This window comes from Myotis nattereri, assembly GCF_964212035.1.
Source record: "Myotis nattereri genome assembly, chromosome: 14".
In the NCBI taxonomy this organism is placed as follows: domain Eukaryota; kingdom Metazoa; phylum Chordata; class Mammalia; order Chiroptera; family Vespertilionidae; genus Myotis; species Myotis nattereri.
Genome location: NC_138089.1, coordinates 13884866 through 13902631, shown reverse-complemented (window position 1 = coordinate 13902631; position 17766 = coordinate 13884866). Strand labels below are relative to the sequence as shown.

General features: G+C 47.3%; 1 protein-coding gene across 1 annotated transcript in view; it reads left to right on the top strand.

Moving 5' to 3' along the window:
- The first annotated feature begins 3321 nt into the window (after positions 1–3321).
- The window catches only part of PTPRG (protein tyrosine phosphatase receptor type G), a 266165-nt gene continuing 251720 nt past the window's right edge, over positions 3322–17766 (top strand). Inside the window, exon 1 of the mRNA XM_081106576.1 lies at positions 3322–3495. Within this exon, the coding sequence (XP_080962702.1) occupies positions 3474–3495 (22 nt within the window). The 5' untranslated portion in view covers positions 3322–3473. The remainder of the gene's footprint in view (positions 3496–17766) is intronic.

The window sequence follows — 17766 nt, the reverse complement described above, 5'->3', positions numbered from 1 at the left end:
CTAGACTAGAATAAACAAATGTGAACAAGATGGAGAAGGAACCTGTTCTCATACAGTAGCCACCTCGTGGGGAGACAGACACGAAGGCATAGACAGTGAATTGCATAGTAATAAGCTGTCCAAGGAAACCAGGACTCGCTGCCAGGATGGTGCGGATCCGCCGCGGCCGCGCCTTTCTCCCAGAAGCCTTTCTTCCCGGCAGGGGATCAAATCTGGATCCGGACGTTTCAGATGCGTTTGTTGAATTCATTAAAAACAAAATATTTCTCAGCATAGTTGAGTGAGAAACTCAGCCTAAACTGTTAGACTCTTAGTACTGATATGTTGGCAGTATGTCTCCATCGAGATCTCCTCCCTGCATGAGTCCCAGCGTGGGAAATTGCTCCTGGCAGTCCAAACTGCCTGTGGTTTCTATCCGGGCCTCACCGCCCCTGCCTTGTAGATTCGGTTGCCACGTCAAGAGTTGGCGAGCTGTTCAAAATGGGCCCAGCTGCCAAAATGTGAATTTCCTGCTCCTTCAAGCAAGTCGGCGAGAGAAGCTAAAGTGCAAACGCCTTTCACTTCTCATAGTAGGAGGGCAGAGTCATACCCGAGAGAGGAAGGCTTCTTGCTTATTTGTGTCTTCTCTCCCCCCCCCCCCCAAGATAATCTAGGTTTAAGTTAACCACAATCTTTATTTAGTGTCATGTTTTTAACTTAAAAGCATTTATTCAAAGTTTTGGAAAACAAAGCATTCAATACTCTGAGACTTGTGCAAGAGCAAATGATTAATGACATACTTCCCAGTCCTTTGTAAAGTGTCTTAACACTGAAGAGATTTATACAGTGTGGACTGGCCGGGGAGCTCCGATGTGAGAGTAGATAATCAATACCCGCAAGCCTGGGAAAGGTGTTCTATTTCCTCCACTAATGACATTGGGGTTCTGCAAGGCGAAGGTGTCTGGAGCATGAAGCACTGCGAAGAAGAATTAATTTAAAATCTGAAGTGGAAGATCAGTTTCAATTAAAATTGCATTTGAACGTATATTGGGTGGAAGTGTGAAAGCAAGCATGTAGTCGGCTAAATCTCCAGATTGTTACCAGTGAATAAATGAATCCACTGGTAGGAGCCCCGATTACATTTTTATAGAGAGCTGGGTTGTATTTCACCCACACTAGAAGGTGAGGAGAAGTAATACAGACAGCAAGTTCTTCTCAGAGGTTGCACGGGATCTTTTGCTTTATTTGTTAATTATCAGATGTCTGTGTTTCTATAAGTGATGGGTTGCATTCTTACTTCTTTGGGTCAAACATGTTTCGATTTATTTTACCATGCATCCTTTTCCCTCCCCCTTGCTTCTAATCTTATTATACTAGTGAGTTTCCAAAAGGCATCACTCTCACATACACACATGATATGAAAACATTAGTTTCCATATTTCGAAAATACAGGCCCAATTGTAACTAACCACCATTTTGGTCAGCCACCAAATATATAAACTTTACATAGTTTCTCATTGGTTTTCCAATTTATTCCGTTTTTCAGTGTTGTGGGTTTTTTTGTTGTGGTGTTTTGGGCATCTGGAAGAGAATGTAAAGAGTGGTCAGGATAATTGGAGCCATTCATTAAGGTCCTGTTTCCCCTCTTCCTTTTCCTTCAAATATACTGATTCGACATGAAAGTGAAGTTTTCTTGAACACAGGCAAATGCACGCTGTTCCTTTAGGCCTCATCACAGTCTTCAGGGAATTGGCCCAAGAAGCTAAGTGATATGAGTGAGAAGACCTGATCATTCCAAATGTAGTGGAATCCTCCAGTAACTACACGGTGCAGCTAGCTTTTGCTAGAGAGTGTTATGGCACTTGTAAATGATTTCGAAAAGTGCCCCAAGGTTGCTCAGGCTTTGCCAATCATTGAACACGTTTTTCTCTGATAGTATCCTTTATCTTACTGTTTGGATGAGGATTAGAGAAAGGACCCAGGCGTAGAATGAGACCAGAGCTAATTGCCAGATAGCAAGACGCTGAATCATTTTTAGGGAGCTACATCAACTGTTCTTGCAGCCATGAAGCTTCCATTAGCATGACCAAAAAGATTTTCTGTGTCTGTCCCTCTTTATATGGATCCATTATTATTTCAGTTATGAGCTCAATCAGGCTTCAGGGGATGGGGAAACCCATTGCAAATAAGTATGCGGCGGTGGGTTGGGCACAGGTTTGGGCTCTATTTAGTAGTAGAGAGACTTACCAGGAGGTATTTTTGTGGTCCATCATGCAAGGCGAGGTATAGAGCAAGGCTCCAAAATATGGGTTGTTGGTGGGTTGATCTCATCTCCTAAAATCATTTTGGTCATTACCCTCTTCTGTCCGAGATGTGAAGAAATGTAAGACTAAAGAACCCAGGAGCACATGTGTGCATACATGTATGTGTATACACACAGTACACTTCATTGAGTGGGCAGCCTAATGCGATCTTCTCAATATTGTAAAGTTTAGACTTCACTCTGTATTAAACTCCGAAAAAGAGATTTATTGTGATCTTTCTAGCAAAGGATTTTTTTTTTCAACAAGGTACTCCTGGTTTGTCATGCCAAGAAAGTTAAAGATTGGAGACAGAAAAATCTCAGAGCTGTTAATCAACTTAATAGACATCGCCCCCAGAATAGTTCACTGGCTCATGAGGCAGAGAAGCATGTGCAGTGTGTTTTCCTGCTCCTCACTGGTACTCATCAGGGCCAGCGTGATAGTTGCATTCTCTTCCTTTATTTCTGAGTCTTTATCCGAGTGCTGAGTCCAACCTGAAGTAACCTCATAGCCCCATCTCCAGTGATGGAGGGGGACTGAGGAGAGTGCATGCCTTATCCACCAGTGTACAAACTCGGGCCAAAGTGAGCAATCTTTCAGTTAGCCAAGGAAAACCCTGTCATTGCCTACATTATTCGTGATGCTTCTTGTCCAGTATTGTGTTCCTTTAACTTTTACTGTTTTCCTTTTCCAGTTCAGTCACTCCCAGAAACTGAGAGTTGTGTTTTGTGTTTTCTGGTGAATAACTCTGACAGCCTTTCTGTTCAACTCTTTTAATCTGATGACCAATAAAGTTAGCAAATATTCGATTACAAATCACAAACCCAGCTATCTTAAGTCACTTATCTTTTCTTAATCTTCTTACCCTGTCAAGCAAAGGGCTTGGATCCAGTTTCCAATGCACTGATGTCTTGGGGTTGGGGACATATAGGAAAATGTACCATGAGAGATGTAGGACTTGGCTTCCTACTTCTTATGTGTTCCATCGTTGACCATTGAGCCCTGAGGATTGAAGAATTGTTTTCTTTCACAGGTGCCTATGGGCCTGAGCACTGGGTGACGTCTAGTGTCAGCTGCGGGGGCCACCACCAGTCTCCCATAGACATTTTAGACCAGCATGCTCGTGTCGGCGAGGAGTACCAGGAGCTGCAACTTGATGGCTTCGACAATGAGTCTTCTAACAAAACCTGGATGAAGAACACAGGGAAAACAGGTAGAACATGTCTTTATCTATCCACAAACAACATGAAATATTTCTGGATGTCAGCCTGAAGTGTACTGCACAGAGCTATAGAGAATGTATAGCTTGGCAAGAGCTGTGCAATCAGCCCTTGGAGAAACAGCCTCTTGCTTTACTGGCTGTGTGATTTGGGCAAATTCATTGACCACTCTGTGCCTCAAATTTTAAAAATATGATACATGTGGATAATAAAATTGTATCAACCTCATAGGGTTGTAAGGATTAAATGAGTCAATATATGTAAAGAATATAGAATGGGCTTTCAAAAATCTGTTCTGTCCAATATGGTGGCCACTGGCCACATGTGAATATTTAAATTTTAATTCATTTAAAATAAGTAAGATTAAAATTCACTACACCAGTTTTATTAGCCTAATATTGCCCCTCCCAACCACGTTTTCTTAGGTTGTCTATTTGCAATGTTTTAAAGCAAAGATGATACACATTTAAATCTGTGGGTTGTTTTTTTTTTTTGGGTGGATTCACTTCACTTATTTTTTTCTAGGCTTATTGAAATATAACTGACATATAACATTATGCCTATTTATTTACTTGTTTATTTTTTGTTAATCCTAACCTGAGGATATTTTCCATTGATTTTTAGAGAGAGTAGAAGAGAGGGGGAGAGACAAAGAGATAGAAATGTTGATATGAGAGAAACATATCTTTTTTACCCAGTGCCCCAATCCTAACCCTTTACCCTAAGGCTTTAATCCATTTCAAATTAATTTTTGTGAGTGGTATAGGTAGGGGTCCATATTCATTCCTTGCATGTGAGTATCCCATTTTCCCATCATCTTTTATTAAAGAAACTCTCCTTTCCACATTGAATATTCTTGGCGACTTTGTCAAATATTAGTTGACTAAATATGCCTGGGTTTATTTCTGGCCTCTAGAGATTCTCTTCTGTTGGTCTGTGTGTCTGTCTCTATGCGAGTACCATGCTATTTGATTACGGTAGCTTTTTAGTATAGTTTGAAATTAGGAAGTATAATACCTTCAGCTCTGTTCTTTTTTGTCAGGATTGTTTTGGCTATTTGGGATCATTTGTCATTCTAAAGGAATTTTAGGATTGTTTTTACTATTTCTGTGAGGAATGCCATTAAGATTTTGATAGGGATTGCATTGAACCTGTATAGCCCTGTGAATAGTATTTCACTAGCCACAGTTCAGGTGCTTAGTGGCCAGATAGCTACCTTAACCATATCATGCAGCACAGATAGAGAGCATTCTATCATTGAAGAAATTTCTACTGGACAGTGCTCTGCAAGTGCACAAATTAAAATAAAATTCTTGGTCCGGCCAGTGTGACTTAGTGGTTGAGTGTTGACCCAGTAACCTTGAAGTCATGGCTCAATTCCCAAGTTGTGGGCTCGATCCCCAGTAGTGGGCACGAGGAGACAGCTGACATATGATGTTTCTCTCTCATCTTTCTATCCCTCTCCCTTCCTCTCTCTTTAAAAATCAATATAAACATATATATATTTTTTAATTCTTATGTTACTTGAGATTTTGCTTTGTTGGTGTTTCTTATTACATTAGAATGCAGATGAACATTTTGTCATCCCCTTGGTGGTCTCATCCCTCAGACCAGCAATTTGACTCTCTTGCTTTCTTGTACCCACCTCTGTGAATTGGGCTTTGGGCTCTGTGAATATGAAATATCATATTTTCACCATTGCTAATGCAAAGAGCTGGCTCCCTCTTAGTCACTATTATACAACTACGAGAGGCCCAGTCCATAAAAATTCATGCACTGGAAGGGGGTCCTTCAGCTTGGCCTGCCCCCTCTCACAGTCCAGGAACCCTCAGGGTGGGAGGCGACGTGTCCATCAGGGGAAGGTGATGCCCCATCACACCTCTGCTGCTGCCACTGCCGGCAGCACAAGCCTCGGCTGGCCCTGGTTACCTGAGCCTCAGGCGGCCCAGGGTGGCTGGGCAGCCAACATCTGAGGCTTGCCTGTGTCTCGGGCGTTGGCTGGGCAAACACTGTCTGAGGCTTGCCTGGCCCTCGGGCTGGCCCTCGGCAGCTGGGCAGTCGCCATCCGAGGCTTGCCTGTGCCTTGGGCCAGCCCTGGGTGGCTGGGGGGTTGAGGGGACTGGGGATTCCAGAGGCAGGCGCCCCGGTGGGGCTGAGGGGACTGGGTGCCGCCATCTTTGAGGGTGTGGCAGTCAACTAGCGTATTCCCTCCTTATTGGCTGTGGGTGCCGCCATCTTTGAGGACGAGGTGGTTAATGAGCACATTCCCTTCTTATTGGCTGTGGGCGCTGCCATCTTTGCGATGGTGTGAGGGTCAATTAGCATATTCCCTCTTTATTAGATAGGATAGGATTATAGGTTGAAGTAGTAGAGAATACTTTGTTGTGCCCCACCGTCTGGGCTGAAAACAAACATTGTGATCTTGTGATACATCTCTGCCTAATGCTACCTAGGTTTTTGTTGGTGCTTAAGATATGCTTCATATCTTAATTCTGAACTCTTATAACCCTGACTCCATAAAACAAACGTGTGCTCTCACTCTCCCTCCCTTCTTTCCCCCCCCCCCCCCCCAATGATTCCTTTGTTCTTGCCCCTTTAGGAGCCCTGGCTGCCGGAAGCCCTTTTGCCTGGCTAAAGTGACTTCACCATCAGGCCTTTGGTCCCATTCATGTATGGGTCACAGCGTTGGTTTTTCTTTTAACCTAACTGGCTGCACATGCAACTTCCGGGATTTATTTTCTTTTTCCAAAGCAGCATTTGTCAGAGATTATCCGTGGTTGATTGCTTTGGCTTGGCCTGATTTGGTCACAGAATTGCTTCCCACTCACTCAGCACAGTGATTCCTGGCTCTGGGCACTTTTTCATAACGTCCCCATAAACAATTCCTGTTCATGCTTTTCGAGCAGGCCGCCCTGTCCTGTCCTTGTTTCACCCATCTGAGTAGCTGTTCAGCACAAACATGTGAACCTGTATGTTATTTGTGCACAACTTTTCATGCCACCCCCTCCACGCTCCCAATGGAGATGCGTGCCTATGTTACAATTTGTCATTTCTCTACCAGTGGTCCTGCTTTGTATTTCACATAGGTGTGACCTTCGGAGAACTGTGATGGGAGAGTGACCCCTCAGACTACCTGAATGCGGTGGGTGGGAGCTTGGTGTAATCAGATCTTGGAGCCGAGTGCCACCTCAGCGCCACATCTTGGAAGCCTGCCAAGGCCAATTCACTGGGCTCTCTGATCTGGTTTTCTACTTGACTTGCAATGCTTGACAGCCTTCTGCAAAGATAACACATTCCTCTTGCAGCTTTCAGCTTGGGATCTCCGGTGACAGGTTTTAGACGAGTAGAGGGTTCACTCAATGCAAGCTGATTCATGACCTTGGTCTTCCAGGGGCTGATTATCCATCAGTCTGTCACTCTGCTGGCTTCCTGGAGTGAGCCACAACTTGTTGCGTGTCTGTGAGTGCCGAGCGCCGGTGCTTGATCTGGTTTTAGACTCAGCTCTCCAAAAAGAACAAACAGTCTCAGAAACTTCAGAAGAAGCACAGCGCTGAGAAGTAGAAAGAAATCCTTGTTTCTTCCCAAACCGTGCTCATTCCTATGAAATTGATGACATCCAACTAGATGGGCCAATATCGCATAAATAATCTAAGATGATTCTAGGAGTGGCTTTTTAAAAGTGGCAGCCATTTATAGGCAATTTGGAACAAGGACATGGAATTGTTTTTCCAGAAAGATTTCAGCATATGGTGGTTTAGAAACTTGGGTGCAGAGATCAACCTGCTTTGTTCTTTGTATTTATTTGATAAGCACAAACCTGAAAACTTTTCTCATTTTGTAAACTTTAAAGTGTCAAGTGAGTTCATAAATTTGTCAGTGTTTTAGAGAAATGACGATTCAGTTGCTTTGTCTGTTATGCACGGATTGTATAAGTTCAGGTGAATGACCGGCCATGTGTGGTTCAAGGCTCAGTGTGTCTAAATTAAAGGGGGAGGTGTGCCCTAGCTGGTTTAGCTCAGTGGATAGAGCATCGGCCTATGGACTGAAGGGTCCCGAGTTCAATTCCAGTCAAGGGCACATGCCAGGGTTGCATGCTCGATCCCCAGTAGGGGGTATGCAGGAAGCAGCCGATCAATGATTCTCTCTCATCATTGATGTTTCTATCTCTTTCTCCCTCTCCCTTCCTCTCTGAAATCATAAAAATATATTTAAAAAACAAAAACAGAAAACATAAAGGGGAGATTGCTAATATTACAGTGGGTAGTATTGATAGGCAACCTGGAGATTATCAGTTTTAAAACACAACTGTTATTGTACTGTAGTTTTGTAAGATGTTCCCATTTGTAGAAACTAGATAAGGAGACACAGGTCCTCTGTATTATTTCTTACAACTGCATGTGAATCTATAATTATCAGAAAAATTGAGACGTTAATGAATAAAACCCCATGTCGTAAGCCACATGGCCTGTCTTTGTTACAGCCATTTATTTTATATCTAAGTTGTCTGCTTAGATGAAGAAAAAACGTTAATCATTAATTTTTATTTTTCTTCTCCAAATGTCTTTTCTTGAAACTTGTACTTTTAGAAAATAAATTAGGAAGTAGTATTTGTTTTTTCTGATGGAAATTTAGAGGCCACTTATCTGTAAAATAGACTGTCTTTTGGATATTAAAATATGAATTTAGAAAGTTAATATTTAAAGCGGCTTAGTACGTACAGACAGTAACTTCCCCATAAAACAGCTTTAGGGCGCCTATCTGTCTTCCCCCAGGCGAGTGCTATATATCCAGTGCAGCATAATCAATGGAGCAAGTTGGTTGCAGGTAGCCCACTTCTCAAAAGTTGTCTAAAATATCTTTACAAGACAGATAGCATCTCTCTATTTCTTCCCGCGGAGCCATAACTGTCTATTGTGCCAGTTCTCATTCGATTTCATCTAAAGTTATTTTCCTTTCATTTTTGTGGAATGAAAAGATAATGCATTCATCAAGAACATTTCAAGATAAGCTTGCTGTTCTAGCATTAGCTTATAGCTAAGGATCACAACTTAAGACTTAGATGATGTTTCTGATGTATTTCATAAGCCATGGCCTCCTATGCATTTTAAACATTGGAGGGCTTTTGGGTTTGTTTGTTTGTTTTTTGTTTTTACAATTCTTTTTCTTTCATTCCACACAAAGAGCAAATAGTAAATGCATTTGTCATAATGCATGTTACTTCTACTTTCCCATTTTCTTTTCTTCTTCTTCTTCTTCTTCTTCTTCTTCTTCTTCTTCTTCTTCTTCTTCTTCTTCTCTCTCTCTCTCTCTCTCTCTCTCTCTCTCTCTCTCTCTCTCTCCCTCCCTCCCTCCCTCCCTCCCTCCCTCCCTCCCTCCCTCTCTCTCCCATGCATTTTCTCCTGTTAGACAAATACCATGACCACAGTGATTGGCTTAGATGGGACAAGAAATAGTTGCTGACATTAATACAACAGTAGATCCATGGTATGGAAAGTGGGTGTGGATTAATAGGTCAGGAACCATGTCCTACTATGTTATGAGCCCATAAAATGTAGACAAAGTTTAGAGGGCTGTCACATTCACTTTATTTTCCCTGGCCTTTGGAACTTTTTTTTTTAAATCCTTAAGTATATGTTTCTCCTTGATTAGAGAGAGAGAGAGGAAAGGAGAGGGAGAGGGAGGGAGAATAGGAGAAAGGGAGAGAGAGAGAAAAAAACATCAATTGATTGCCTCCCACTCGCCCCTGGGATTGAATCTGCAACCTGGGTATGTGCCTTGACTGGGAATCAACCCAGCTACCATGTGGTGCAGGGGACAACGCATCAACCTACTGAGCCACACTGTCCAGGGCTGGCCCTTGGAACTGTTATCTTACATCAGCACCTGAGACCCCACAGGCTTAACCTGAGAAATGCAAGCTGTTGACGGTTGGTAAAGATAAGTACAAGATCTTAACCTCAGTTTCCATGTGCTGCTGCCCTAATCCAGCATGCGACCTCTGCCCTTGTGAAGGGAGCTTTGGCCCTGTGCCTCTGCCTGTCCACAGGGCGAGGTTCCCCCCAGGGCACACAAAGGCCGGACATTCAAGGAAACTGCTGCAGGTCCCTGAGGTTCGCAGCTGAAGCTCACGGTTGCCTCTGTGCTGCCCTGGAGGGCAGCGTTCTGTCCCCAGGCGGGGACACTGATATGGGTCTGAGGGTCGGCACTGAGGGCCACTGCGAGCACCTTTCAGGGCGGTCAGCGGCTGTCTCCGTGATGCCTGATTGCGCCCACGTTGATGCACCTGAATGCTTACCTCTCGCTCAAGATGCAGCTGCCCAGGGGTAACACATGGAGAAGCCTTTAGCGATTGAAATTGGTCAGGAGGGAGTCTAGGACAGCCATTTTCAAAGGTTCTTGCCACAGGAATTTTTAACACATGCAGTTCCTTCCTACTTAGTTAGGGGCAGTGCCCTCTTTCCCCTTGGATTAGCAAATCAAAGAATGGCCACAGCCAACACACTAATAGCCATTTGACATGAATAAGTCAACAGTATACATTTGAGGGAGGGGGTTAGGAGTAGGGTGGAGGGAGTCAATGGGGGAGGGAAGAAGGGGACATCTGTCATACATTCAGCAGTAAAGATAAAAAATAAAAATAAAAACAAAAATAGGGAAAACAAAGAGTATACCTTTTTTGTGTCAGGTGGACAAAAATAGACTATATTTTTTGTTATGCTACAGAAGTTTAGTAATTAGCTTATGCGTGCCATGAGATGCACACGGGTGAAGCTCACTGGTTAGAAAGTCTTTGGGTGGTGTGTTGGTCTTTCCATTGGGTTTGCTCTTTCTGTTCCTGTTCTGTTGCTGGTCTAGGTGTGGGTCTCCCCTTGTATCTCTCCATGAGCGCCCCCCCCTTTTGTTTTTTTAACAGCAGCAACATTTTTAATATCTAATCTAATAAAAGAGAAACATGGTAATTGGCGTACGACCGCTACCCTTCCCATTGGCTAATCAGGGAGATATGCAAATTAACTGTCAGCCAAGATGGCGGCCGGCAGCCAGGCAGCTTGAAACTAACATGGGGCTTGCTTGCTTCAGTGATGGAGGAAGCCAATGTTCCCCGCCTGCCTTGCAGGCCTCTGAGCTGGCAGTTTGAAACATTTTAACAAATATAGAAGCTAAAAAAACACCCCCAGAAACCAGCTTTCAGTGAGCTGGGATCTCAGAGCTGGAGTCAGAGCTGGAGTTATACATTGTTTCGAACCGAAACAAACCAGATACCTACTTTCAGCAGTGGACGCCTAAGAGCTGGAGCCTCAGAGCTAAAGCTGGCCCAGAATAAAAAAAAAAAAAGAAAAAAAGGAGCGGTTGGGAGCTTCAGTCACCCCCAGCCTGAAAACAGCCCTCAGCCCCTCACCCAGACTGGCCAGGCACCCCAGTGGGGACCCCCACCCTGAAGGGTGTGTGACCAGCTGCAAATAGCCATCATCCCCTCACCCAGGCTGGCCAGGCACCCCAGTGGGGACCCCCACCCTGATCCAGGACACCCTTCAGGGCAAACCAGCCAGCCCCACCCATGCACCAGGCCTCTATCCTATATAGTAAAAGGGTAATATGCCTCCCAGCACCGGGATCAGTGGAGCCGAGAGGCCTCCCGGCACCGAGATCAGCGTGACGGGGGCAGCGCCCAAACCCCCTGATCGCCCTGCGGCTCTGTGTGTGACGGGGAAGGCGCCCCAACCTCCTGATCAGCCCTGCTCTGTGCCTGATACGGGGGAGCTCCCCAACCTCTGATCGCCCTGCGGCTCTGTGTGTGACAGGGTGCGGCGCCCCAACCCCCTGATCGGCCCTGCTCTGTGTGTGACAGGGTGCAGCGCCCCAACTCGCCCCCCCCCCCCGCCCCACCACGGGCCCTGCTCTGTGTGTGACAGGGTAGAGCCATAACCTCCCCATCGGCCCTGCCCTGAGTGTGAGAGTGGCGGCACCCCAACCCCCTGATCGGACCTGCTCTGTGGGTGATAGAGGGCGGCGCCACAACCCCCACCCCTCCCACGGGCCCTGCTCTGTGTGTGATGGGGTAGAGCCATAACCTCCCCATCGGCCCTGCCCTGAGTGTGAGAGTGGTGGTGTCCCAACCCCCTGATCGGCCCTGCTCTGTGGGTGATAGAGGGTGGCGCCCCAACCCCCTGATCCTCCCTGCTCTGTGTGTGACAGGGGGCGGTGCCCCAACTCCCCTATAGGCCCTACTCTGTGAGTGACAGGGGGGAGCTCCTCAACCCCCTGATGGGCCCTGCTCTGTGCGTGACTGGGGGTGGCATCCCTACCTCCCGATCCGCCCTGCTCTGTGCATGACAGGGGGCGGCGCCCCAACTCCCCAATCGGCCCTGCTCTGAGCCCGACCAGGGGCTGCACCTAGAGATTGGGCCTGCCCTCTGCCATCCGGGAGCAGGCCTAAGCCAGCAGGTCATTATCTCCTGAGGGGTCCCAGACTGCGAGAGGGCACAGGCCAGGCTGAGGGACCCCCCCCCCCCCCCGCTTTCCCCCTGAGTGCACAAATTTTTGTGCACCGGGCCTCTAGTCCTATATAATAAGAGCCTAATATGCAAATTGTCCCCTTGGATGGGAGTTCAGCAGGGAGGCCAGGAGTTCGACTGCTTGCTATGACATGCGCTGACCACCAGGGGACGGCGCGGAACGTTGCTGGCATTGGCAATGCACTGTGACCTCTTGCTGGCTACCTGGGAGCGGGTGTGACAGGGATGGAGGTGCTGTAAGAATGCCAGCTCGTTCTCACTCCCCCTGCAGCCCTCCCCCGGGACGCCAGGGCTTGCCCGCCAGGGAAGCCCCTGAGCTCAGGTGCTGGGTGCCCAGGAGGAGCCCGCCCCGCCCCCGCACAACCTCTTTCAGGTGAGCCAGCCACAGCAGCCAGGACCCCAGGGGCCTGTGGGCTCCTGGTGGGTTCGAGCAGGAGCTGGTCTGCAAGGCCGGCCAGGAGAGAGCGGGCTGCCCTCCCTGCTTCCGGGGGACGCCACTGGGCGGCCCGCAGTGTCCGGCATGCTCACCGCCTCTCCGTGTGGAGACTTGGGCACCGTGACTCAGGTGCGGGGGTGGGGGAATGCGCGGGGCCAGGGGCCCAGATGCTGCCCTGGGCCCAGAGGTCAGCTGTGACCTGCAGCGTCCCCTTTTTTGCTGTTTCCTTCTCTTGTCCTTCCTCCCTGTCTCTTGAATGTCCCGCCCCTGTCCATCTCCTGTCCACTGTTTTCTGTCTTTGGTCCCTTCTCCCCCTGTTTCCTGTCTTCCTCCCTTTCATCTGGCAACAGATGAGACCCAGGGCTGTAATAGTGTTTTTATTTATTGGATTCATGGACTGGAGATTGTGATGTTGGTGGGGAGTAACTTCTCATTTCAGTAAAACCTCTCTAGCCCTGATATATTGCTGGGGAGGGCCTGCGTGGTTGAAATGCACATGAGTCCCCAAGCATATGTTCTTGGAGTTTCCAAATATGTTTGATATCAAACCATGAAATATTTTCATTCTGTTGTTGTCGCGCCCCCCCCCCCCCCAGTTCTGAATGACCCTTCATAGGTATAAATATAAATGTGGGCACTGAAGTTGGACTTGCTGGGGGTCCTCATTTCTGGACGAGTTTTTTTGTTTAGCTCTGAGTTTTGTGTCACCAACGAAATGGTCATTTCACTCACAAAGAGGCTGCCAAGCTTTCTGATTAAAAGCACACCATCAGGCAAGTAGACAGGTGTTTGGAAACATCTGGGTGGTTAGCACCATTTACATTATGTGTGTCCAATCCTGACTTTGTAATACCCGGGAGCTCTCTAGGTAGTTCAGCTACCCCCTCCCCCCCCCCCCAAAAAAAAATACATTTAAATTCAATTTTAAAGGACTCGTTCTTCTTTGGGGCATGCTAAGTGTGCTTGGCTCTTCACTTTTCAGATTTTCCTATTTTAAATGTCTTAATTTTTAGGTCTCTTCATCCTATTACTGTTCAGTCTTGCCCGAACCCCGGAATTTAAATCAGAGCCATTTCACTGGGCCTCTTTTTGGCAAGACACACTCTGAGGTTTGTTTCATGTTTGCTAAGCTCATGTCCTTTCTCTCATTCCTACAGCTCCAGGCCCCGCATTCACGTGATAGAAACTAATTTCGTAAACAGAAGTCTAATTTACCAATTACATAATGGGAAGACAAGTGCTGTATTGCACAGATAGACTTTTGTAAATTGAGAATTTTGAGGGTCATTTTTAAAGCCCATCTTCCTTTAGGGGGCACAGAACCCCCTGCTAGACTGTCATCTGTCTTATCTTCTATGATTAAAGGCTCACCTAGTCCACTGGGTTCATCTTGCTCAGTTTAGTATTGAGCTCACCCAGACCCAGGGTAGCCCTGCGGCGTGACCTCTGTTGGGATCTGAGCTTGTTCCAACTCCGCAAGCCCAGCCTCTCCACCGAACGACTGCGGCAACTTCCATCCAGCTTTCCCCGGGCCTCCCCACCAGGCAGCCACATACTCTCCTTAATTTTAATCTAATCACGTCTCTGTCTCTCGCTCCCTATCATATCAAGGCTTTTCTCTCAGCCATTTCTCTTAGGGATAAAGACAGACTGCTCCCTGTGCCCGCCTCATTCTTTAGTCTCTAGTTTATTCTCTGGGCAGTATTCACTGACCTCCTACTTACTTCCCCTGCCACAGGGCCTTTGCGTGAGCTCCCGTCTGGTCAGCACTGCCCACCATGGCTCCTTTAATTCTCAGGGGATTCCGTCAGTCCTTCTCCTGTCTGGGGTTGCAAGTTCACCTGTCCCCACCTGTCCCCACCTGTCCCCACCTGTCACCACCTGTCCCCACCTGTCACCACCTGTCCCCACCTGTCCCCACCTGTCACCACCTGTCCCCACCTGTCACCACCTGTCACCACCTGTCCCCACCTGTCCCCACCTGTCCCCACCTGTCACCACCTGTCACCACCTGTCCCCACCTGTCACCACCTGTCCCCACCTGTCCCCACCTGTCCCCACCTGTCCCGCGTGCAGGTTCGCTTCTGTTGGTTGAGTTGTTGGGGCCTATCCTTCCTACCAACCGCATTCTTCATGAGGCAGGTGCTGGGTCTGACTTCCTTACCTTTGGTTCCCTAGCAATTACTCAGTAAACAATTGAAAAAATAAGTATCTGTGCCCCCAGGGAAGTGAGGAGAAGGCTGGAGTTAGAGCTCATGTGTCTTGACATCCAAGTCAGAGGGTTTCCCTTTTCACCAGGGACCCGGAGTGTCCCCCGCAGACACTGGTGTTGCGGGTGGTCTGGGCCCCAGTCGTCCGGTCCAGTAACGGTAGTCTCTTCCCATCCTAGCGTGAAAAAGTAGTCGGAGACGGTGGAGGGAAGATATTAAGCAGCTCGTTTTCTGTCTCATGAATTTTTATTTAACTTCTGACACCTGCGCTGTTGACTGGGATTTTGTTGGGAACATGTGTTTAGCCCGCATGACATAGACATGTTGAGCTAAATTTGTAAGCGGTTGGTAGATACCCTGCAAAGCAAGCCACGAATGCCAGGTCCTCGGTTCTCCCTTCAAGCTCAGGAGACAACTACATTCTTTTCCATGGTGAGACTCCCCCTGCCCCTGCCCCTGCTCCTGCCCCTGCCCTTCCCCTGCTCCTGTCCTTGCTCTGCCCCTGTTCTGCCCCTGCCCCTGTCCCTGCCCTTCCCCTGCCCCTGCCCCTGCCCTGCCCCTTCCCCTGTCCCTGCCCCTGCCCTGCCCCTTCCCCTGTCCCTGCCCCTTCCCCTGCCCTGCCCCTGCTCCTGTCCTTGCCCTGCCCCTGTTCTGCCCCTTCCCCTGTCCCTGCCCCTTCCCCTGCCCTGCCCCTGCCCCTGTCCCTGCCCTGCCCCTTCCCCTGTCCCTGCCCCTTCCCCTGCCCTTCCCCTGCCCTGTCCCTGCCCCTGCCCCTGCCCCTTCTCCTGCCCCTGCCCTGTCCCTGCCCTGCCCCTTTCCCCTGTCCCTGCCCCTTCCCCTGCGCTGACCCTTCCCCTGCCCTGCCCCTGCCCCTGCCCTGTCCCTGCCCCTACTCCTGCCCCTTCTCCTGCCCCTGCCCTGTCCCTGCCCCTGCCCCTGCCCCAGGGCACAGCAGTTTCACATAAGGCCCTAGACACGGGGCTGTGTGGAAGCTACAGCTCCTCTCCCCAGGGTAATAACCTTTCTAAGCAGCACAGCAAATGCAATCTTTATGCCATGAAGTCCTGTGTGAATTACTGTTCTCAACAGTTTGTCTGTGTCAACCCTGGCGATCTCATGGCAGACGAGTGAGGTTCCTATTGTATTTTTTCCGTTTTGGGGAACTAGACCCGAGGCACCAAGGACTGCAGCATGTTTTCCACAACTGGACAGTGGGCAGTCCAGACTCAAATTCACACTCGCTGGGTATAGAGTCTAGTGCTCTCTCTCTCTCCTCTCTCTTCTCTCTTCTGTCTCTCTCTCTCTCTCTCTCTCTCTCTCTCTCTCTCTCTCTCTATATATATATATATATATATATATATATATATATATATATATATCCATGCTCAGAATTTTACTTTCTGTGTCAGGAGGGTAGCTATGAGAAGGGCTTGGTCTCTGGGTTAAGGAATCCTGAATTTGAAGTCCTAGCTCTTTCCATGCCCTCCATCCTTCTGCTTTGGTGTGATCACAACCATGTTAGCAGTTTAAGAGCTGGAGGGCCTAGTTCTAGAAAGTTCTCTCCCGGGCACCTTTCCTTCCTCCCCCTCCCATCCCACTGTTCTTTAGTCTTTAGCTGTTGCTTGTTAGCTTCCCAATGGTCACCTTATCCAAATTCAACTCTTACTGCTGTTTTAAAATTTAAATGTTTCCTTCAATTCACTTACAGTACTTTAAATTAACAAACTGGTTTTAAGAGAAAACTTTTTATCAGCACCATAATGGGAAAACCTATGCTATACAACATGGATAGACTAATGTAAAAAAATGTCTATAATCAATGAGAAGAAGTTATATTTACCACAGTTATTAAATTCTAGCATAATATCTACCCTTCGGTGAAAGTTGGAAATGAATGAGTATCAGGTGAGTGTGGAGGACATATTAGCACCAAATTAGGATTTTATTTTCCTTGATGTGACTATTGGATAGGAATACTAAAGAAAAGGAAAACAGTTTTTCTCTGGGTTTTACTGATCTCAGAACATCTACTCTGCACTTAAGATCTCCTCCCAGAGTGTGGCCACGCCCACCAGGTGTGCCCGGCCTGCAGGCTTCTCACCATATGGCTTTACCATTTCACTCTCTGACAATGGGGCAGATTCCTGCGCAGTCCTTCTCTGCTGGGTTTGAGCTCCTCCACATCTCGAGAAATATGCTTGACAGCAGCCGCCAGGGCGTGTGTGCACGCTGAGTTTCTGTCACTGTCACCTGCTTCCCACGTGGGATTTCTCAGGCGTGACTTCCTTCGGGTCTGAGTGCCAGGTAGGCACTGTGGGGACAGTCGTGGGAGCCGAGGCCCAGAGGAGTGCGGTAGCTTCCCAAGGTCACACCACTTACGTGACAGAATTGGAGTCCAGCCCAGGCGTATCCGTCACCTGAGCTCCTGGTGCCCAGTACACCTGTGCTCTGAAGTGACTGCCGTGGGTGCATTTCGTGTCGAAACAGAGCCGTGTCATCAGGGGTCACAGAAAGTTGCTCCACAGCAGCTGGGAAAGTTCTCTGTTCCCAGTTTCATAGGTGAGCAGAAATAGAAGCCACTTTGCGAGCAGGGTGGGTGCATGTAGCATGCCGTGTGCTCCAGTGAGAAGTACTGTGAAATGAAAAATGAGATTAATGTTTCAGATTGTACAGTTCCCTAATTATGCTTTAATTATTCATATAAAACAAGTAAAATGACCCCTGACAGAGACATAAATGATTTAGGTGAAATCAAATATTAATAAGATGCTGCGTGTCCCTGGGTGTATTGTAACAGATGCACTCAAAATGCTTTGCCTTCGTCCTTCAGATGTAAAAAATTATCTATAGGATTTATAGCAGACTGAGAATGATCAGTGGTATTGAAGACACTGCTGAGCTAGTTCCTATGCATTTTGGCGTTGAAACTAAAGGTGTAAGACTAGTTTAACATATTTTATTTTCTAAAATATCATATTGTATTTTAGAGATCTCCAAGTGGCCTCCCCCCCCCCCTTTTGTTTTGTTTTGCTTTTTTTAGTGGTTGGAAAAAAATCAAAAGGATGATAATATTTCATGACACATGAAAATATATCCAAATTT